General features: G+C 53.5%; 1 protein-coding gene across 2 annotated transcripts in view; it reads left to right on the forward strand.

Moving 5' to 3' along the window:
* Positions 1-22864, forward strand: part of IGDCC4 (immunoglobulin superfamily DCC subclass member 4) — a 39093-nt gene that overhangs the window by 13028 nt on the left and 3201 nt on the right. Inside the window, exons 4-18 of one of the 2 annotated variants that reach the window (XM_059697863.1) lie at positions 4737-4873; positions 6164-6304; positions 10561-10716; positions 11477-11890; positions 12420-12584; positions 13119-13256; positions 14547-14720; positions 15712-15948; positions 16090-16191; positions 17047-17230; positions 17914-18041; positions 20080-20250; positions 20495-20632; positions 21581-21686; positions 22174-22402. In XM_059697863.1, the coding sequence (XP_059553846.1) occupies positions 4737-4873; positions 6164-6304; positions 10561-10716; positions 11477-11890; positions 12420-12584; positions 13119-13256; positions 14547-14720; positions 15712-15948; positions 16090-16191; positions 17047-17230; positions 17914-18041; positions 20080-20250; positions 20495-20632; positions 21581-21686; positions 22174-22402 (2620 nt within the window). The remainder of the gene's footprint in view (positions 1-4736; positions 4874-6163; positions 6305-10560; positions 10717-11476; positions 11891-12419; positions 12585-13118; positions 13257-14546; positions 14721-15711; positions 15949-16089; positions 16192-17046; positions 17231-17913; positions 18042-20079; positions 20251-20494; positions 20633-21580; positions 21687-22173; positions 22403-22864) is intronic. The other variant, XM_059697871.1, reaches the window with a different exon arrangement.

Consider the following 22864-nt stretch of genomic DNA (forward strand, 5'->3'; position numbering starts at 1 on the left):
CATAATAAACATCCTTCTAGGTCTGTACATGTGGCTATGGCAGATATTATTATCCAAATTGTTAAATGAGGGAACTGAAGTTCAGAGACAGAAATACCTTGGCCCAGGTCACACAGCTAATATCCAGAGTGTTGGGTGCCAGAGCGTGGCATGGATGATACCCAAGCCTCTCGTGACTTGAGGGTTGTGGTGGGGCAGCTGCAGTGTCTGAGGAAGTTCCCCTGCAGGTGGGCTTAGAGATCGGGTGGTCCAGCTGTGGCTCAGGGCAGAGAAGTTCTTTCCCCAAAGTTTTTGAGCAAGCAGTGGGATTCAGACCTCGCCTCCCAGCAGCTAGTTCAGGCACCATTCCATAAGGCCACAGGCCTCTCCCAGGAGCCTGGAGCTGCCAGTTCCTGAGCTCTGGGAGTGGTTGCCCCCAAGTCCTCTGAAAAGTGATCCTCGTCTATAAATAAGCCAGGCTCACATGTCCTAGCACATTGTGTGGGGGAATAAAGAAATGTCTAAAGCAGCAGCTCGATTATGCCCAAGGTATGTATTTTTACACATGCCCAGATATAGTACATGCACAAATATGCTATTCATAAACTCAGCCCAGTGGTCTGAAGGAGACCATATGCCTTGGTGTAGGGTGTGCACATGTGCAGTTAATAAATGCACTCTGTCAAGGTATATGTGCATATTTTTGAAACTGATGGTGAAGACTTGACCCTAAGGCAATTCCCTGGTACTTAAACTGATTTCTAATGATAGGGGATAATTTTTCTTCCATGGGAACCAGTCATCAATGAGAGTAATGTTTTCCAAAATCCAGGCATTCATAAACCTCCTTTATAATGTTGGCCGTCCCTGAACAATTTATACAATCACTTACTTAATACATTTCTTAGAATCAACTCTCTCTTTTGTAACTTAACACATACTAAAAAGAAGCATTATCTCACTGCAGTAAAATGGAAAACCAGCAATACTTACCATAAATAGAAGGTGGCCATAAAAATAAATACATAAGCACTGGAATAAAAAAATGTGTGTCTGGATCCATTTGAAGTCCTTTTGTTATTGCCATTCACTCACACTTTAAAAACATGGCGCTAATGGACTCAAATTCCATGGGCTCCTTCATCCAGTCTTCCGCCCTGGCCATCTCCAGTGTCCATCGAGTCTGTCAACATGGTGTGACCCTCAGCTAGTGTCCTTTTACCCCAGGGGCATCTGTGTAGGGCTTAGGGCGGTGATGGCGAACCTATGACACGTGTGTCAGAGGTGACACGCGAACTCATTTTTTTGGTTGATTTTTCTTTGTTAAATGGCATTTAAATATATAAAATAAATACCAAAAATATAAATCTTTGTTTTACTATGGTTGCAAATATCAAAAAATTTCCATATGTGACACAGCACCAGAGTTAGGTTAGGGTTTTTCAAAATGCTGACACGCCGAGCTCAAAAGGTTCGCCATCACTGGCTTAGGGTGAGGCTCTTTGGCCTCAGGAAACTCATAGCAGCTGTGTCATCCCTTCTGTGTTCCTGAATCCCTGGGTCCAAGTGGCCTTTCAGGGGAGTAGGGCAGCAGGCTCAGTCTCAGGCTTGGAAAGAGAATTCCTCCCTTTTGGATAGAGTTTGCTTTTCATTCTATAAGTAGCTATTTTGTTTTATTTGACATTTGAATTAATTTTTAAATGATAAACTATGCTAACTTTAAGGAGGGGGGATCATCTACCACCTGAACACAGACAGCTATTACCATTTTTGAGTATTTCTTCCAGTCTTTTTAAATATGTGTACCATTTACACCATTGTAAAGATGTGTTTAGAGTTTGTGATTGGTCGATGTTTATGTCCACTATCTGATGTGAGCTCATAAGACGTTAAAAAGGTTAGGGTTGTGAAGTAGGCAAGACAGAAATTAGTTAACCCATTTTTCAGATGAGAAGCTGAGGCACAGATATGTGATGTCACTTGATAAAATGTTGGAGCTAATTCTCTCCAATCTGCCACTGAGCCTGGAGTTACAGAACAAGGTGTACAAGACACATACTTTTTTCCATTTAAAATGTTTAAAGTTTTATATTTCCAAACTAATAAACATTCACCGTAATTAAAAAAAAAAAAAAGCACAACAAATAAGTCCCCAGTAATCCCACTTTCAGAGAAAACCTCCCTGACTGATGGGAGCTTTACCACCCTTGACTTTTTTGTGTATATCCTAACATGTCATTTATTTATGTTCCCAAAATAGAGTTGCTTCATAAACACTGTTTTGTGACTCTTTCCCGCACTAACCAATAGATCTTGGACCTCTCTCCAGGGACAGAGCTTCTAAAACCACATTTTAACCAAACAGAAAAGATTGTAGAGCAGGCGTGGACGGCCTTTTTTCTGTCGAGGGCCATTTGGATATTTATAACATCATTCGAGGGCCATACACAATTATCAACTTAAATATTAGCCTGCTATAGTTGGTCAAACATTTCATTAACTCACCCCCAATGCCTTGGCAGAGCCGGACCAAATGATATCTCAGGCCTTCTACAGCCCGCGGGCCGGACGTCCCCACCCCTGCTGTAGGTGAACACTAACAGTGGTTCTGTTTCGCTCTGTTGGCCATCACAGCAGCACATCTGAGGAAAGGTATTCGTTCATTCATTCAACACATCATTAAGGACATGTTACTTGTCAAATGAGGTATTAGCTCTTGGGAACCTGGAGCATAATTTCCCTGGAAAGGCCAGGGAACCTTGGGGTTAAGAAGTGTGGGAAGCACGAAGGGTCTTGGAGGCCAAGTGTATTAGGTGGAAGAAGCCTGGATGGGGATGGGAGTTTTGTTTCCTAGATAAGTCCTGCTTGTCCTTCCCCACTTGGCCTTTCCCAAGAAATTTCCTGTGGCTGCAGGCAGGGTCCAGCCCAACATTTTACTGCCAACCACACTTTGCCTCCTTGTCCCTTCTCCCTGACTGGCCCCACACAGATGTGGGCAGCTGTTGGAGCTGAGGGAAGATGCCGGGGCATAGGTGGGTTGGCCTTTGGGGTGAAGGAGGGAGGATGCAGATTTCTGTTTTTTCTCTTCGTCTTCGGGCCACAGTACATTTCCAGGCCCATGGCCAGAATTCTTTCCCAACACGCTTGCGTTAGTTCTCACCTCCTGTGTTTAGGTTTTCTTATACCCCGTTTCCCCACAAGCTAAGGGATCTTCACCGAGTGCACAGCTGCCCATTTCCTCTTTGACCTTGGCCCAGCCTATATCCAGGGGCCAGCACTGTTTGCTCTCTTGAGAAATTTGAACTCTCAGCCTCGAGCTGACCCTGCAGGGATCACAGTTGGAGGATTCAGGAGGACCCACTCATTCCCTGTTTGGGCCAGAGCCCACCACCCTGGCCTCCATGGACACATTTCCCTGCTTTGTCTGTCAAGCAAGGTCCTGGGCCTTCCTAGCCTGAGCCATGTTCCAACCCCCCCTGTTACCAGAGGGCAGAGAACACTACCCTCAGCCAGCCTGCTCCTCCTCAGTAATACTAGGATACATGTTGGCTGGGGCTTGCTGGGGTCCACGTCCCCCCCATGGGCATTTGCAGCCACCGAGGGCCGCTGAGACGGGCAGGTGGGAAGAACATGGGATTTGGTACCAGAAGACCTGGATTCAGGTTTTAATTCTGCTCCCGTTGTGAGGCTCTGCTCTCAAAGCCTTAGTTTTGTCACCAATAAAATGAAGGTTGTGATCCCCTCTATTTCTTGGGCTTGTTTTGAGGGTCAGATGAGATAGTGTGAATAAAAGAGACTTTACCAGGGAAGGAAGGAGGTAGAGAAGGTTGTATAATAAAAGGAAGTCCTCGCCCACTTTCAGCTCCCAGGATCCTAGGGCCCCTCCTCAGAGACAACCACCATCACGGGGGACACTCAGTGCCGGCATAGAGTGCACATGGCCCCCCACGCATTGTGGAAACCCCCCTGTGTCGCACACATGGAGTGGCCTCCTGTGTAGCAGCTGCCTAGCATTCCGTTGTGTGACTGTGCCCAAACCGATTTAGTCAGTCCCCACCCTACAGAGGGGCACTGCATTGTTTCCAGTCTTTTGCTATTAAAGACAACGCTGGAGTGAATATTGTTAAACAGGCATTTTTGTGTCCATGTTTGAGACTCTCTGTGGGAGAGAGTCCTCGAAGTGGTGCTGCTGGGTCAAAAGGCAGGTGCAGGTTTGAGGTTTAAGATATCCCCAGCTTGCCCTGGAAAGAGGGTGTATGGATTGGCACGGCCACTGACAAGACAGGAGTGTCTTCCCCCCATTCCTTGATCCAAGTAGGGTGTTATTGAACCTTTTGACCTTTGCATATCTGATAGGTGAAGATGGTATCTTCTAGTTCTAATTTGCATTTTAAAAATGACGAGTGAGGCCGAAACCGGTTTGGCTCAGTGGATAGAGCGTCGGCCTGCAGACTCAAGGGTCCCAGGTTCGATTCCGGTCAAGGGCATGTACCTGGGTTGCAGGCACATCCCCAGTGGGAGATGTGCAGGAGGCAGCTTATCGATGTTTCTCTCTCATCGATGTTTCTAACTCTCTATCTCTCTCCCTTCCTCTCTGTAAAAAATCAATAAAATATATTTTAAAAAAATGATGAGTGAGGCTGGAAAATGAGACACTGTGGGTCTTTCAGGTTGGAGTGGGGAGGCCCGCCTTGGGCACACCACCCTCCCTGTAGAGCTCCTGCCCATCTCACCGGTGCCCTCTTCCCCTTCCCAAGGCTCATCACTCTTCCCAACGGGGTTCTCCAGATCCTGGATGTTCAGGAGAGTGACGCAGGCTCCTACCGCTGTGTGGCCACCAACGCAGCCCACCAGCGCTTCAGCCAGGAGGCCCTGCTCCGTGTGGCCCCCCGAGGTAAGGGGCTCACCGCCGGGGGAAACCAGGGTGTTTCTGGAGTCAGCTTGGAGGGGCCTCAGAGGTCCAAGCCCTGCCTTGAAAGAGGTGATGGGGTATCACTCCCATCATACAGGAGAGGTGATGAAGCCCAGAGAAGCAGCGCCGCACAGCAAGTCAGGGAGAGACCTGGGCTGGATTCCCGATGCAGGGTTCCCTTCCTGTGGAGACCCTGTGCTCCCTCGGGCTGGTTGGAGCATCTAGGGCTGGGGGCGGGTGGGGAGGTAAGGCACCTGAGGAAGGGTGTCAGTGCCCTGCAGCCCTGGTCCCTGTCCCTCTGGGGGCTCAGGGAACTGGGGGGTTACCCCTCGCTACTTGCTGTGCCCTGCAAATCTAGCTCCCCACAGTCTGGTATTTCTGTGTTTTCCATTTCTTGGAAAAGCTCGTGTCCCAGGGTGATGCAATGTGAAGGTCACAGGCTTTGGGGTCAGAAAGACCTGATTGGCGTCCTGGCTGCTTTACTCACCATCTGTGTGACCATGGGCTGGTTATCAAATGTCCAGCCCTGGGAGGTTGTGAGAAGAGCTGAGCCGGGTGGAAAGTGCCTGGCACCTAGCAGGTGCCCCTCTGATCCTACTGCAGGCCTCCCCCAAGGGTCTCTCATTTCCCTCCCTTTGCCATGGTCATCTCCCCCGACTCCTGCCCTTCTGCACATCTTCTCCCATCCCCCAGTCCCTCCAAGTCCACCCTCCTCCCTGGGGGCTCAGCTAGTGAGCTGCTCTGAGTCTGGTTTGCTCTCCCACCAGTGCCTGGGGTCTCTGCCTCCATCTGCTGGACAAAGCAGGTATTCACCATGCTGACCCAGGGGACAGTCACACTGAGAACTTGGCAGGAATCAGTGCTCAGGGAGCTGCCAAGCCAGCAGAAACTCGAGCGCACCCCATACCTTTCGCACATGGGGACTGGAGACCCTTTGGAGAAGGGACTTGTCTGAGGTCACCCAGCGGGATGATGATGATAAGAAGTGTTGGAACTAGGAACTATGACTGACGGTCCTGGGGGGTGGGCTCAGTGTGGCAGGGGAGAATGGGGCGGTGTGTTGGAGACCAGGTTTTTCCTCTCCTGGCTCCAAGAGAAAGAGGTCCCAGTCCCAGTTCTGGGAGCTACATGGCTGCTTTCCCCATCTGTCAGATGGAACCCTGGCTGCTCCCTGCCCCGCCTGCCTCGCCAGGGGCACCAGGGGAAGTACACATGTGAAGGCACCTAATGGGCCTACTGGTAAGACTGCCCGCTGGTCTGCCCTCTCTCCAGGGTCCCTGGCGTCCACCGGGGGGCAGGACGTGGTCATTGTGGCAGCTCCGGAGAACACCACCGTGGTGTCTGGACAGAGTGTGGTGATGGAATGCGTGGCCTCTGCTGACCCCACCCCTTTCGTGTCCTGGGTCCGACAGGGTAAGTGGAGGGAGGGAGCTGAAAGGGCAGGGGGGAGGAGGGGCGTGGCATCTCATGTGTCCACAAGTCAGCTCTAAGGGTGGCCACTTCATAGTCACAGCCTTCAGTGTGGCAGGAACTCGTCTCCCAGGTCCGGGTGTGGTTAGGGGACCTGGACAAACTTAATAATCCATCAGGGTAGCATGTTTCCTTTACAAGGCACTTTGAATGTGCCACTCACAAAGTCTTATTGAGACCTGACTTAATGTGGGCACTGGGCTAGCTTCTCCCCCTTACTTATTTCATTCCTCACAACCGGGTTGCAAGAGAGAGTGAGAGCTGGAGTGTGAGAGCTGGAGAGGTGCCACACAGCCGGCGAGCCGGGTTGGAACCAGGCCCCCACTGCTGCTCTGGTTAGTCACAAAGCTGCCTCTTGGTCCACCCAGTGTTCTCCGCCTTTGTGTGCCTGGCTTCATGCTGGGCACAGTGAATAAAATACCCAGATGAGAGCCACAGGGGCCCTCTGCACTCATAGACTGGGTGAGGGAGATAAGACGCAGCCATAAAAGAAGCTGTACAGTGCGATGGTATCAGGCCCCAAGTGATAAGTGCCAGGTGGTTCTGCGTTACCGGAGATGCTATCAGGGTAATGAGAGCGCTGGGCCAACCGTCACCTTGCAGTCTACTGAACACTCACACCTGCTCTCCCTCCAGAGCCCCCAAGAGCCCTTGGGGGAGAGTGTAAGGAGTAAGGCGAGCCCCCAGGTTCAGGGGTCCTGGTAGAACAGAAACCAGACTCGGGAGCCAGGCAGCAAGGCAAACACCTTTCCTCCTGCAGGAGGGTGCGCTGCACAGGGTCTGGGAGCACAGGCACACCGAGTCAGGTCTGCTGGGCTTTTTAATTCTGACGTGTATGACCTGTCCCTCACTCTTTTTTTTTTTTTTTTAAATATATTTTATTGATTTTCCACAGAGAGGAAGGGAGAGAGACAGAGAGTCAGAAACATCGATCAGCCGCCTCCTGCACACCCCTCATCGGGGATGTGCCCGCAACCCAGGTACATGCCCTTGACTGGAATCGAACCTGGGACCCCTCAGTCCGCAGGCCGAGGCTCTACCCACTGAGCCAAACCGGTCTCGGCTGTCCCTCACTCTTGATTGGAGCTCAGGCTCACAGTCTTTCGCGATTGGCTGATTCAAAGGAAGGGGTTGGCCTTTGCCGTTTCAAGAGGGCGGCCCCCAGGGGAGCGGCAAGTCATGCGGCCAACATGGAGGCTGCCAAGTCACGCAGTCCAAAATGACGGCTGTCTAAACGGCTCTTTGACAGAAAAGATGACTTGTTTATTCTCACAAGAGGGAGGGCCAGGGCGGTTGTTCCCAGTAGGCAGATGCGGAAGCTGAGGCTGAGAGGCAGGTGGGAAGCCAGGACCCAAACTGCGGAGCTAGTCCTTCTGCTATACCACTCCCTACAGTCATGAATGGAAGAAAAGCCAGTATTATTATTTTTTCCTAAATATATTTCTATTGATTTCAGAGAGAAGGGGAGAGGGAGAGAGAGATAGAAACACCAATGATGAGAGAGAATCATTGATCAGCTGCCTCCTACACGCCCCACACTGGGGATCAAGCCCACAACCTGGGCATGTGCCCTGACCGGGAATCGAACCGGGACCTCCTGGTTCATAGGTTGACACTCAACCACTGAGCTATACCAGCCGGGCACCAGTATTATTTTTGTTTCCATTTGTCCAGAAGAAGTGACTTGTCCCAAGCTGATGGCAGAAGTCGTCCTAAACCTAGTCCTCTCTATCCTTCTTCCCTGGCTCAGTGTGTTACCCTACACCCATGGTCGGCAAACCGCGGCTCGCGAGCCACATGCGGCTCTTTGGCCCCTTGAGTGTGGCTCTTCCACAAAATATCACGTGCGGGTGCGCACGTACAGTGCGATTGAAACTTCGTGGCCCATGTGCAGAAGTCGGTATTTTGTGGAAGAGCCAGTATTTTGTGGAAGAGCCACACTCAAGGGGCCAAAGAGCCGCATGTGGCTCGCAAGCCGTGGTTTGCCGAGCTGAGGTTTGCAGACCACTGCCCTACACTACCTCCTTTTTGTAAGTTTGTATCTCAGTCAGGAGTACATAATGAATACACAAAGTTTAAGGAAAAATAATGAGCCCAACAACTACGTACCTCTCCCATTGATCTGATGAGATAGAACAGTGCCAGAATCTTTGCACCTCCCTTACCTGCATGGCCTCATTGGACTTGTGACACTTGCCGAGTTAGGGGGATCCCAGGGCCGGCAGGGACCTCATGCTATTATTGGGGGAAGCCTGTGATGTTGCCCAGAAGTTCAAATATCAATGTTTCTCAAATACTGACCATGCGCCAGAATGTCCCCAGGAACTTGTTAAAACTGCAGACTCCTTCCCTTCATACCTAGAGAGTTGTAACCCAGGAATCAAGTGCCCTAGGTCTTTGCTACTGAAAGTGTGGTCTTTGGATCTACCACTTGGGCCTAGTTAGAAATGCAGAATCTGGTCCTGCCCTAGGCCTCTGCGTATTAGGGTCCCCTGCAATTCCATCGTTCATGTGTAACAACAAGGGTTTGAGAATTGCTGCTCCAGAGGATCCTGACACCTGTAGTTTTGGGAACTGACTTGGAGAAACTCAGCTAATAACACTGCTGGACAGAGGCTGGGAAGAGAAAGACCCCAAAAGGACTTCATTCCTGACCCTGGGCACAGTTACTTTTCCACTGAGTCAGGGAAGGGACTTTTGTTTTATTTTCTTCTTATTGCAAACATTATATGTGTTCACTGTAGAAAACTGTCGAAAAGCAGAAACAGAAACCATCTCACCATTCAGAGATAAAAACTGTTAACATATGGGTGTATTTTCTTCCAGATTTTTTTTTCTATGCACATGTACATTTCCCCCTGAAATTGAGAGCATGTTGAATTTACAGTTCCAAGCCCTATTTTCATTCAACAGTATCTCATTAGCATTTTCCCATCTTTAAAACTTTTTCAAAAAATAATTATGACTATACTAGAGGCCCGGTGCATGGATTCATGCACTGGTGGGGTCCCTCAGCCTGGCCAGAGATCAGGGCTGATCAGGGCCAGCTGGCTGGGGGTGGTGGGGGGGAGGGACCATGGGAGGTTGGCTGTGGGAGCGCACTGACCACCAGGGAGCAGCTCCTGCATTGAGCACCTGCCCCCTGGTTGTCAGTTCATGTCATAGCAACCAGTTGACTGGTCATTCAGTCACTTAGGCTTTTATATAGAGAGAGTCCCAGTGCACAGGATTCGTGCACTTGTGCGGGGCGTGGCCTGTGGGGATCGGCCAGCTGTGGGAGTGCTGCTTATCCCACTCAGCCAAGTGGCTGTGAACCTGCCCTCTGAGCAGCTGCTCCCCACTCATCCCAGTCAGCCCAGTGGCGCTCCCACTGTGGGAGTGCACTGACCACCAGGGGGCAGCTCCTGCATTGAGCGTCTGCCCCCTGGTGGTCAGTGTGCATCATAGCAACTGGTTGACCGGTCGTTCTGGTCTTTTCCCCGTTCAGTCACTGGGCTTTTATTATATAGGATAATGTTCCATTATTTGAATATAGCTGTAATGCAATTTTCCAGTTCCTACTGTTAAAATTTTAAGTCCTTTTCAGTTGTCCACTATTACAGTTAACACTACAGTGATCAATCCTTCACATTTCCCCAGGACAGGTGCCCATAAGTGAAATCCCTGGCTTCTAGGTTAAGGTGGAGCCCCTGGATAGCACTATCAGCATTTACTCTTTCTCCAGCATTGCAACTTATTGTCTTTAAACACATTTCCAATATGAAAATGAACAACTGTATTTTGATGTGCATTTCTTTGATTATGTGAAGTTGAAAGCTCTTTTTTATGTGTTTCTTGGCCATTTGTGTTTTTTCCATTCAGGAGTGTGTCCTTGTAAGAAATCAAGTTTAACAACAGTGGTAATAGTCATTGACAAGTGTACTGAGCACCTGTTATGTGCCTGCACTGTGCCAGGGTTCTCACAAACCTTGTTCATCCCACCCCCTAACAGTCCTTCCCGCGAGGGACTACCTACTTATTTTACAGACGGAGACACTAAGATTCAAAGGCCGTCACTCGGCTAGCAAGTAGGAGAACTGAGATTCCAACCGGGCACTGTTATGGTCTCATAACCCGGGTGTAGAGGGGCCCCGAGGTCCGGGGAGTGGGTGGAGGGGCAGTTCTCACCTACCCCTTCAGCGCTCTTCCTTCTCCCCCAGACGGGAAGCCCATCTCCACCGACGTCATCGTCCTGGGCCGCACCAACCTGCTGATCGCCAGCGCGCACCCCCGGCACTCGGGCGTCTATGTCTGCCGCGCCAACAAGCCCCACACGCGCGACTTCGCCGCCGCCGCCGCAGAGCTCCGCGTGCTGGGTGAGGCGGGGAGAAGCTGGGGGAGCGGGTGTGCGGGGAGACCGATGGGGCAGGTAGCTGGGACCGAGGGAAGAATAGGAAAGGGGAAGGGAGCAACTGGGTGTTTTGGAGAATTGGGAGACATGCTGCCAGAGAGGGAGAGGTAGGGCTGGGGGAGGGGCTGGTGGGGAAGAGAGCTTCGTAAAGGGGGGGTCGGGGGGTGGGAGGGGGAGGCTTGGAGGGGACCGACTAGATCATTGGAGGAGGGGGGGTGGTAGGAGGAGACTGGAGGATGGAGTGGGAGAGCTGAGTCCGGGAAAGAAGGAGAGGGGTGATTAGGCTTGGGTGATTGGAGGGTGGGGAGGGTGGTCTGGGTGAGACTTAGGCCGTGGGGGAGGGGAGACAGGCTACTGGGAGAGCTAGTGGAACTCTGAGTGGCGCTGAGAAAAAGGGAATGAGGTTGCTCAGGACGGGGATAACCGTGGAGAGGGGAAACCTGGCAGGTGTGGGAGACCCTGGTAGGGGAGAAGGAGTTGATGAAAGAGGAGGTGGGGCTAGACCCGGGAGGAGAGGAGGCGAGGCGGGACTGGGGTAAATGGGGAGAAGAGGTAGAGCTGCGTTGCACTAGAGTGTTTGGGGGAAGGGGTGAAGCACGGAGAGGTTAGACTCTAACTGTTAGAGAGATTGGAGGGGACGCGGGGGCCAGTTGGAGTATTTGGGGGAGGGCGCAGAGCCCCTAGTGGCCGGAGCGCGCGGTCAGCGTCCTCTTCCTCGCCCCCAGCGGCCCCTGTCATCTCGCAGGCGCCCGAGGCGCTGTCTCGGACGCGGGCCAGCACCGCGCGCTTCGTGTGTCGTGCGTCCGGGGAGCCGCGGCCCGCGCTGCGCTGGCTGCACGACGGGGTGCCGCTGCGACCCAATGGGCGCGTCAAGGTACAGGGCGGCGGCAGCAGCCTGGTCATCACGCAGATCGGCCTGCAGGACGCCGGCTACTACCAGTGCGTGGCCGAGAACGGCGCGGGCACAGCGTGCGCCGCCGCGCCGCTGGCGGTAGTTGTGCGCGAGGGGCTGCCCAGCGCTCCCACGCGGGTCACGGCCACTCCGCTGAGTAGCTCCTCGGTGCTGGTGGCCTGGGAGCGGCCCGAGCTGCACAGCGAGCAGATCATTGGCTTCTCCCTCCACTACCAGAAAGCTCGCGGTACGTCTGCGGGGCTGGGGGGTGAAAGGGGGGACACACCCCAGTAGATGCCCAAGCTAGAGCGTTGAGAGCAGGGACAAGTTGGATGGCTGCAGGGTTGCCTGTCCACCTTCTTTGGGGCCAGGATAGGCTGGGGCGGGAGCCCACAGGAAACACCCGTGAGGATATGGGTTGGCCTGGTGCTGGAGGGGTCCCTGTGTGTGGCATGTTACTCCTGAGTCACAGTATATGGGAGAGAAGAGACAGGATCTTCTCCTCCCAGGGAAATGACTCCACGTTCCTGGAGCCAGCTGGTAAATGCAGCAGGGGTCACATCAATTGGATGCCAGAAAGAACTTCCTAACCAGTGGAGGATTAATGCAGTGGCACTAGAAGCCAGGGGAGTTTATAATCTCCAGTGCAGATTATCTGGGATGATTTAACTACAAATAGGCTATTCCAGAGACTGGGACAATCTGAAGGATCCTTCGATAGCCTCCCACAGGTGGGCCCTGTGACAGCCCCTTTGTCCCCCGTGTCACCACCCCAGGCATGGACAATGTGGAATACCAGTTTGCAGTGAACAATGACACAACAGAGCTACAGGTTCGGGACCTGGAACCCAACACGGATTATGAGTTCTACGTAGTGGCCTACTCTCAGCTGGGCGCCAGCCGCACCTCCACCCCAGCGCTGGTCCACACACTGGATGATGGTAGGGCCTCTGTGCCTGCAGTGGGCACCTTAGGGTCCAGAGAACTCCCTGGGGATGGTAGCTTGGCCTCTCTTTACTAGTGAGTGCCAAGACCCTTACCTGCCTTGTGTCATCTCCTGTACCCTGCAAGGGTGGGCAAGGGTTCTATTTCCCAATTTACAGTTGGGGAAACTGAGGCCCAGAAAATGAGAGTGACTTGCCCAGGGTCAGTAGGACAACTGGGACTTGAGATCTCAGCTTGTGATTCCCTATATCATGTGGCCCTTGACCCCCACATACCATCCAGCCAGGCAGGGACCAGTGACTTTGACCCACTGAATGTGGAAGATGGTGCCCCAAACCTTTTTCAGGGTGGGAGGGATGTCCCCTCCTCTCCAGCTTGGGGCTCCCCTGAGAGGCTCCCTTTCCTCCCTCAGATCCCGGTCCTGGGCCTACCTCTGACTTGCTGTGTGACCTGGGCCAGGCTCTGACCGCTCCTGGGCCTCACCGTCCCGCCGGTGGAACAGAGCTCACGCTGCTGTTCTTCTGTCTCAGTCCCCAGTGCCGCGCCCCAGCTCTCCCTGTCCAGCCCCAACCCCTCGGACATCAGGGTGGCGTGGCTGCCCCTGCCTCCCAGCCTGAGCCATGGGCAGGTGGTGAAGTACAAGATAGAGTACAGTTTGGGAAAGGAAGGTGAGTAGAGGGAGGGTACGGGGTCACCTGGCTGGGAAGTGTGTGTCTGTGAAAAGTTGGCCAGAGCCTCGGAGGACCTGACAGAGTGGCCTGGAGTCTGAGGAAATTAGGCAGCACAGGGGAGTAGGGAAAGGTGAACCCAGAAAAGAGGAGTGTGGGCTAGCGGGGGAGGTGGCAGGAATGGAAAGAGGGCCAGTTTAAGGCAGAGGGAGGCCTGGATTCCGGCCCCACCTCCTCTACAGCTGCAGTGTGTCATCCTGCTGAATCCCTGGCTCAGTTTCCTTATCTTTGAAATGGGGCAGGTGGCCTAGGCCAGTGGTCGGCAAACCGCGGCTCGAGAGCCACATGCGGCTCTTTGGCCCCTTGTGTGTGGCTCTTCCACAAAATACCACGTGCGGGCGCGCGCTTACAGTGCGATTGAAACTTCATGGTCCATGCACAGAAGTCGGTTTTCGGCCTGGGCGGGTCTATTTTGAAGAAGTGGCGTTAGAAGAAGTGGGGGTACGTTCGCTGAGGCCAACCCCTCAGATTGAGGACGTTTTTAGCAAAGGCCAGCTTAGGAGTACCCTAATTAAGTTAATAACAATGTATCTACCTATATAGTTTAAGTTTAAAAAATTTGGCTCTCAAAAGAAATTTCAATCGTTGTACTGTTGATATTTGGCTCTGTTGACTAAAGAGTTTGCCGACCACTGGCCTAGGCGATCCCTGGGGACCCTTCCAGCTCACCGAAGAGCAGCTGAGGGATAAGGAGGTGGGGGTTGCAGGGGTGGGAGAATGAGCATTGGGGAGGGTGTGTTAGGGCAGATGTCGGTAATCTAGGGCAGGAGTTTGAAAAGAGTAAAAAGTTAGGAGAAGGCAAGTAGCTGGAGAGCCAGGGTGAGGGTGAAGAGGGAGGGGAGGGTGAGGCAGGGGCTTGGGGTGGTTGTCAGGATTCTGAAAGGCAGGTGGTGCCTGGTGGCTCTCACAGCCAACCCCTGTGCTTGTGCCCTGGTGTGTGTGTTGGGGCTGTGGGGGTGTCATTGACTGCTTATGGGGAAGTGGGGACCACATGCCATGATTCTCCTGACTCAGAGCTGGAGGTGATGGCAGTGTCAGCTAGGGTGGGAGGCCCAGGAGTCAGCCCTGGAGCCATGGGGTCCATCCAGGCCCTGAGGGGCCAGTGCTGAGAGCGCCTCCGGGCTCTGATGGGCACTGAGGAACCGGACTCAGGTGGAAGCGTCTGGGTGGGGGAGTTTAGGGGTCATTGTCTTCAGGTGGCCTCCCAGCAGCCAGTCTCTTCTGTCCCAGCAGATCAGATTTCCTCCAGCGAGGTGCCAGGGAATGAGACGCAGCTTACGCTGAACTCACTTCTGCCCAACAAGGTGTACCGAGTACGGATTTCGGCTGGTACAGGGGCTGGCTATGGGGCGCCCTCCCAGTGGATGCAGCACAGGACGCCCAGTATGCACAACCAGAGCCACGGTATGGGCGCAGAGGGGACAGGACCAGGAGGTGTGCGTGCCTGTGTGGGTGTGGGTGTGGGTGTGGGTGTGGGTGTGGGTGTGGCCTTGGAACCCAAACCCAACCACCCTCTCCATCAGAGACCCGCCATGGCTCCCCCTGCTTGAGGGGTCAGGGGGGATGGGTGTAGAGGTGAAGGGCTGGCTTTTGCAGGCACATCTGGCCTCAAGTGCCCCTTCTTCTGCTGTGTGACCTCCGACAAACCATTCATGGCTCTAAGGCTTCATTTACTTGCAAGCTGAGGAGGGAGGATTGATAATTAATGTATTGCAAACAAAATATTTAGTACACAATAGCTGTTACATAGCAGCTGCTTCCATAATTACAATTGCTGGTTTTGTTGAAAGGCCCAATGGTAGAGTGATTAAATGCAGACAAAACCGGGTGCATATACTATCTAGTGTGTGACCTTGGGCAAGTTACTTCTCTGAGCGTCCATTTCTTGTCAAATGGGATAATGGTATTTCCATTATTTTATAGGGTTGTGAGCATGACGTTAAAATATATGTGCAAAGTGCTTAGAACAGTGTCCAACACATAGTAAGTCCCCCACATTCAGGCTTCAGGTAGGGTCCCCACGCCAGGGCTCCCCCCCTCCCTGTTGGCCTCAGCATCCCTGTGACCCTCTGGCCTGGCCATATCCATGCATTCCTTCCTTCAGGAAACGTAGAGATCCCGTCAGCCTGCCGCAGAGGTGCTCCTTGCTGACCTCTGTGCACACGCACAGGAGCCACTCCTCCCTTCTCGGCACTCTGGGCTTGTGGGACAGTGATTCGCCTCTAGACAAGGCCTGCCTGGCACTTAGAGTGGTGGCTGAGTGGTGATCATTGTGAGGAGGTTGGCAAGGCTCTCGCTCAATGCCACTTCCTCCTGCCTCTTCCCTCTCTCCCACCCCTGACCTCCTTCTCCTCATTCCCCACCCCTTTCTCCTCCTCCTCATCCTGCTCCCCAGTCCCTTTTGCCCCTGCAGAGTTGAAGGTACGGGCAAGGATGGAGTCCCTGGTTGTGTCCTGGCAGCCGCCTCCTCACCCCACCCAGATCTCTGGCTACAAACTGTACTGGCGGGAGGTGGGCGCCGAGGAGGAGGCTGATGGTGAGAGCCCCCCAGGGGGCCGTGGAGACCAGGCTTGGGATGTGGGGCCTGTCCGGCTCAAGAAGAAAGTGAAGCAGTATGAACTGACCCAGCTAGGTGAGGAGGACTGGGGGGAGGGAGCCAGACAGTGGGGCCCTGGGTAAGCGGAGTGCAGGAGTTGGAGATGGCATCCTTTCCGGGGAGGAGAGACCCCACAGGTTCCTCTTGCTAGTGAGTGACCCCCGCGACCTTCCTCAGTCCCCGGCCGGCTGTATGAGGTGAAGCTGGTGGCGTTCAACAAACACGAGGACGGGTATGCGGCGGTGTGGAAGGGCAAGACGGAGAAGGCTCCCACCCCAGGTGAGGGGCTCAGGCCAGGGGTCTGTGGACAACTTCCTTTCCCTTTCCTCTGGGCCAGCCTGGGTGGTCGGGCTATCTGGTAACCCCACCCACCCCCAAACCCTAGGCTCAGGGGTCCTCACTGAGGTCCAGACAGCCTCTGTCATAGAAAGAAGCTCCGGAGTAGGCAAATCCATAGAGATATAAAGTGGGTTTGTGGTTCCAGGGGCTGGAGGAAAGGTGAAATGGGGGTTCATGGGTAAACACAAGATTTCTTTTCAGGGTGATAACAACTTTATGGAATTAGATGGTGTGGGTGGCTGCACAACCCTATGCATGTCCTAAAAGCCACTGTATAGTACATTTTTTAAACTGAATTTTATGGTCTGTGAATTATATCTCAAAACTAAAACAGAAAAAACACTTTTCTTTATACTTTACAAATATTAGCTAACAATCCTCATAACAATACTATGAGGTAGGTACTGTTCTAAGCCCCACTGGCAGAGGCGGGAATGGAGACATAGAGAGGTTACATCAGTAACTTCTCCACGGTCACACAGCTAGTAAGGGGCAAGCTGGAATTTGAACCAGGGCAACCTGGCTCTAGAATATGTGCTCTTAATTGCCATGATTTGCTGCCTCTCTCTTTCACAGTTTGCTATGTATATGACCTTGCCCCCCCCCCGCCCAAATCACTTAAATCCTCAGGAGCCTCAGTTTCCTCCTCTGTGAAGTGGGAATGATGCTACCCAATTCACAGGATCAAGGAGAAAGGGTAGAAGAAAATGACTTTAAACGGGACTGTGAAGCACCATACATTTTCAGGATTACTGTTCCTCCTCCTTTCCCCACACTCTGATTTTCACCTTCCAGACCTGCCCATCCAGAGGGGGCCACCCTTACCCCCCGCTCATGTCCATGCGGAATCCAACAGCTCCACATCCATTTGGCTGCGGTGGAAAAAGCCAGACTTCACCACAGTCAAGATTGTCAACTACACTGTACGCTTCAGCCCCTGGGGGCTCAGGAATGCCTCCCTGGTCACCTATTACACCAGGTGGGAGAGAGGAGCTAAGCCTATGAGGGGGGAGGAAGGCAGCAGGTGATGAGGAGGAGGAGGACCCAGGGGATTCAGAAACCTTTCAGGCCTCACCTGTTACCCTGGGGGACACGGGGGGTCTGACGACCTGGTGGCGGAAAAGGAGAGTCCATGCGATCGCATCCCTTTACACAGAGCCTTGTACTGAACTCTTGGGAACATGACGCAGACAGACCTATTTCTTCAGTCTCAGCGGGCTCCCAATATGATGACGAAGAGACAGCCCAGTTGCTGTCCTGAGAGGGCCCCCAGTCAGAGGGGGAGACAGAGCCCTGCTCTCGGGAGCTGCTGGTTTGGCAAAGGAAACGTTGCCTAAAAAGCAATAGATGCGAACGTTTGCAGCTTAAGTAAAATCATATCAATGAAAAGATGCATCACAGATGGCTCCTTGGGTGAAGTATGACTCGGGTTAATCCAGGAAGGTTTCCTGGAGGAGGGGCCTGGCTTGGACATTGGACACGGAGCATGATACCCTGGGAGCAGCGTCCATGCAGACCTCTCTGTAGGTTCTCTGGCTGGTGTTAGTGGCCCACTCCCAGGGTAGGGCCTGGGCTGGGCCTGGGGTAGGGGAGTAGATTTGGAGGAGCTGCCCTGCTAGGAGGGCGTGCCCGAGATCACCAGTCACATTCTTGCCTTGGCAGCTCTGGAGAAGACATCCTCATTGGCGGGCTGAAGCCATTCACCAAATACGAGTTTGCGGTACAGTCCCATGGCGTGGACGTGGACGGGCCGTTCGGCTCCGTGGTAGAGCGCTCCACCCTGCCAGATCGTGAGTGGCCCCTCAGCCCTGTTACCACCAATCCACCTTTATCCAACTCCTTGCCCAGAAGCCCCCTTTTCCGAACTATTCCTCAGAACCCCACAAGGATGTGTCATTTGCTGGCATTTACACAGGCCAGTCCTGTGCTGGCCTTACCCGTTTATCCATAAAAGTAATAACATAGGCTTTAGAGGAGTGGCGTCTTTTAAGAGTCTGTGCCAAGACCCACTGAGCTGGTGAGGAGGGGCCGGGAAAGAGGGGAGGCAGGTGTCCTGGATTCTGCATATGGGTTCCATCCTGCCTCTGACACACAGGGAGACTGGGGCAGGGTCCTTCCCCACCAGGGCCTCTGTGTCCTCATCTGTAAAGAGAGAGGATGGGCCTGGCTGGCTTGGCTCAGTGCTTGAGCATCAACCTATGAACCGGGAGGTTGCTGTTCGATTCCCGGTCAGGGCACATGCCCGGTTGCAGGCTTGATCCCCAGTGTGGGGCAGGTGGGAGGCAGCTGATCAATGATTCTCTGTCATCATTGATGTTTTAAACCTCTCTCCCTCTCCCTTCCTCTCTGAAATCAATAAAAATATATTTTAAAAAGAGAAAGAGAGAGAGAAGGTGGGACCATTCACTCTGCAAGTCTGTGGCTCTTGAACTCTCTGGAAATGGCATTTGAAGACAAAAGGACTTTTGTTCTCGCAGCAGAGGCTCTTCTGTTCTACAGGCCCTAAGACTGTTCACCTTCCCATCTACAGAAGACCTTTGTCCCGGACCTGAAATAGGAAGATGTGTGTGGGGTGGGGTGTGAAGGTCCTCTGGTCTCATGAATTTGTGTTTTTTTTAAAAAAAATGCTTGCAAATTGTTTCTCACCCCCCTATAACCTCAGTTATTATGGTCTTAAATTGCATACAGAATTTGGGGAGACGCAATGTTTTCTTTTTTTAAAAATATGTTTTTATTGATTTTAGAGAGAGAGGAAGGTAGAGGGAGAGAGAGAAACATTTATGAGCGAGAAACATCAACATGATTGATTGGGCTGTGTCCTGCATGCCCCCTGCTGCCTCCTGCACGCCCCCTGCTGGGGATCGAGCCTGAAACCCGGGCATGTGCCGCGACAATAGTGGCCTGGTGCATGGATCGATGCTCAAACACTGAGCCACACCGGCCCGGCCCCGTGTTTCCTTGAAGCTGACTTTATGACACTGGATCCCCCAGCACAAGTGACCAGGCTATAGAGGGGGATGGTTTCTCCTTCTTCCGATGGGGACACTGGAGCCTGAGCAGTGAAGAGTCATCTAGGGTCAAGGAGGTGGCCCTGTTACACCTTAGCACCCTGGGTCCCCAACCCACCCTCTGTCAGGCCTTGAAGACCTGAACTCCCAAATCTCTGTCCTTCCCTACTCGCCAATCACCCTGTGTCCTCCTTCTCACCCTTCCTCATTCCCCTCCACCTCTCGGGATCAGCTTCTTCTCTGAAAACAAAACACAAAGTCTGCCACGGTTGTACTTCTCACATTGGGGTGCCCATCACTCTGTAGGACCTGGGGGCATGGACACAGGCTACACAGAGCATCAGCCAATTTTACCTAAAGATTTGGGGTGGCAAGGGGAGTTAGGAACTTTAAATGATCATTTTAAACACTATTTTTATATTAAATTTTACCATGGAATAGATGGCAAATTTCGTGTGACAGTTTAAAATAAAACGTAAGCCTTCCAAAAATTTTTGAGCTCTGCCCCCCAGGTCCCTAGAGCACCAGAGAGTCTCCTCGATCTTGGAAATACCTGGGTGCGGAAGTTCAGGGAGCTCTGCTCCAAGGAGTGGAGAAGAGTTTCAGGGAGGGGAGGCATGATGGTGAAGCCCCCTCCCCAAATGTTTTCCAGAAATTCCCCCGTTAGAGACCAGACCTCATTTTGCTTTGTGGTTTGTGGTTTGTTCCAGTGAAGGAGGAAGAAGAAAGGCCGTGACCTCACGCCCTGTCTCACGACTGCCCCCCGGGGCTGAGGCTCCCAGTGATCCCGCCTCTACCCTTCTCCTCCTCTGCACCCCAGGACCCTCGACGCCCCCATCGGACCTGCGCCTGAGCTCCCTGACGCCGTCCACTGTTCTGCTGCACTGGTGCCCCCCCACGGAGCCCAATGGGGAGATCGTGGAGTATCTGATCCTGTACAGCAACAACCACACCCAGCCCGAGCACCAGTGGACCCTGCTCACCACCGAGGGTGAGGGCTCCCGCCCAGGGGTGTTGGTGCAAGAGCTTCCCCTCCCTCCTCCCCCTTCCCAGCCTCTCCAGTGGCTGGATTAGTAGTGAGGGTGCCCCTGGGCCCTGGGGGTTCTAACAGGAACGGGCAGAAGCCACTGCCTGAGTGGGAGGAGCAGACTTTCTCAGTCCAGCTTCCAGCCTATCCCTGCGTCCACCCCCACTCAACCCAGAGCCCTGCTCTCCCTGCTTCCCCCGCCTCCCAGGAAACATCTTCAGTGCTGAGGTACGTGGCCTTGAGAGCGACACTAGGTACTTCTTCAAGATGGGGGCCCGCACAGAGGTGGGGCCTGGGCCCTTCTCCGGCCTGCAGGATGTGATCACTCTCCAGGAGAAACTCGCAGGTAAGAGGGCAGGAAGGGAGGGTGGGTCCATCCGGAGGCAGCCCGGGTCTCCAGGGACCCCTGGAGCCGACTTCTAACCCTAAAGTCATCTCTTCCAAGGCCCTGCCTCCAGACAGCTGCCCTCCTAGTTTGGTGCAGAGAGGACAGATGTGAAGGGGAAATTGGTGTGGTTTAGTTCAGTGGTGATCCAGCCAGAGGTCAGATTTTGGGGAGATTGCTTGGATTAGAGGGTTGGCTTGGAGAGGTGATGAGCTCTATGGGGGTGTTGGAGGACAGCAGGACTGGCTATGTAATTTGCAGGTCCGATGTGAAATAAAAATGAGGGTGTGTTTTTTTTATTTTAAAAGTAGGAAGAGCCCTAACCAGTTTGGCTCAGTGGATAGAGCGTCGGCCTGCAGACTGAAAGGTCCCAGGTTCGATTCTGATCAAGGGCATGTACCTTGGTTGCAGGTACATCCCCAGTAGGGGGTGTGCCAGAGGCAGCTGATCAATGTTTCTGTCTCATCAATGTTTCTAACTCTCTATCCCTCTCCCTTCCTCTCTGTGAAAAATCAATAAAATATATATATTTTTAAAAAGTAGGAAGAATTTCAAGATGGTGACAGCACAGCGTTAAACCAAGCACAGAGCCCTTCTGAGCACGGGCCGTGCCACTGCACTTACTGCCTCCCCCCGGCCCTGAAACCAGCCCTAGGCGGCAGGCAGGCAGGTTGATGGGGAGGGACCACAACTTTCAGATGTCCGGTGGGGAGGACAGTGCAAGAGAGAGGTGGCTGTGGTCTCTGTGAGGCTGTGGGGCCCTCCTGTCCTTGCGTCAGAAGGTTTTGTTTGAAGAGTGAGACTCAAGCCAGTGGTCCCCTGAGGAAACCACTGAAGGAGGTCCTGACGTAGGAACCCTGGCCTTCTCCTGGCCTTGACCTGTCCTGTCCCCTCTCTTTCCCCAACCAGACTCCCTGGATGTGCACTCAGTCACGGGCATCATCGTGGGTGTCTGCCTGGGCCTCCTCTGCCTGCTGGCCTGCATGTGTGCTGTCTTGCGCCGTGGCCCCCACAGGTGCGCGAAGGGGCCAGTCTGACCATGGGGAGCAGAGATTTCCAGAAGGGCTGCAGAGATGAAAGGGCAGGGAAAGTGGCCATGACTTGCCCTGGGCACCCCCAGAATCCCCATTAAAGTTGGGTCTCTGGAGTGAAGGGATTAGGGGTAATGTTCTCATGAGAGTGGGGGATGGCTTTAGGGGGGCCCCCAACGTACCCCCTCAGCAAGGGCATACATAGGCCGAGCTGCCTGTCTCCCATTCCCTCGGTAGCTGCCAGCATCCTGGGAGGAGGGAATCCAAATCTCCAGGTGCCTGGAGCCCAGGGAGGAAGGGGCCCATTTGCAGCGTCACAGCTGTTTTGAACAAACAGCTCCTTACTCATTGCACAGACCGGAAACCAAGTCCTAGAGATGGACAGGAACTCGCCCAGGGACATAGCTGGACTAGATCCCAGTCCCGCCCCACCCCTCACTCTCTGACCACTGTGCCCCTCTTCCCTTCCAGGGAAGCCCTCCCAGGCCTGTCCTCCACGGCCGCTGCTGGGAACCCCGCGCTGTACTCCCGAGCCCGCCTTGGATCTCCCAACCCCCCAGCTACCCATGAACTGGAGTCCCTTGTGCACCCCCGTCCCCAGGACTGGGCCCCACCACCCTCAGACATCGAGGACAGGGCTGAAGTGCACAGCCTTATGGGTGGTGGAGCTTCCGAAGGCCGGGGCCACTCCAAGAGAAAGGTGAGCCGGGAGCATGGGCAGGTTACTCCCATACTGTGGCACACTCCCAAATAGGTCACCAGGGGGCGCAAGAGCACAACGGGTACCCCTGTGGGAGCCCCTGCACCCCACCCCTTCTGGGCCAGCTGCAGAAGAAAGGCACTGTCTCTCCCGCCATGAAAAGGTTGGCAGGGCTGGGAAGCAGATGGGCCCCCAGCAGAATTGGTCAGCCTGCTCTCATGGAAGGAGGGGAGGACCCCCGATGGGCTGTTTGCAGGCGACTCAGGGTTTCCAGAACCCCCAGATCCCTCATCCTAGGAGCTGGGGAAACCTCTAAGATCCAGCTTCTCCAATACGGGGAAAAGAGGATGATGAGGACCTGGATAAGGTGGGCCGCCTGGGGCAGGCTCCCTCTGTGCTGGCAGTCGGGGCTCATCCCACCTCTGACCAGCCTGCTCAAAGCCCTTCGTCCTTCCTCACCTC

The sequence above is a fragment of the Myotis daubentonii genome, chromosome 1 (assembly GCF_963259705.1).
Source record: "Myotis daubentonii chromosome 1, mMyoDau2.1, whole genome shotgun sequence".
Lineage (NCBI taxonomy): Eukaryota > Metazoa > Chordata > Mammalia > Chiroptera > Vespertilionidae > Myotis > Myotis daubentonii.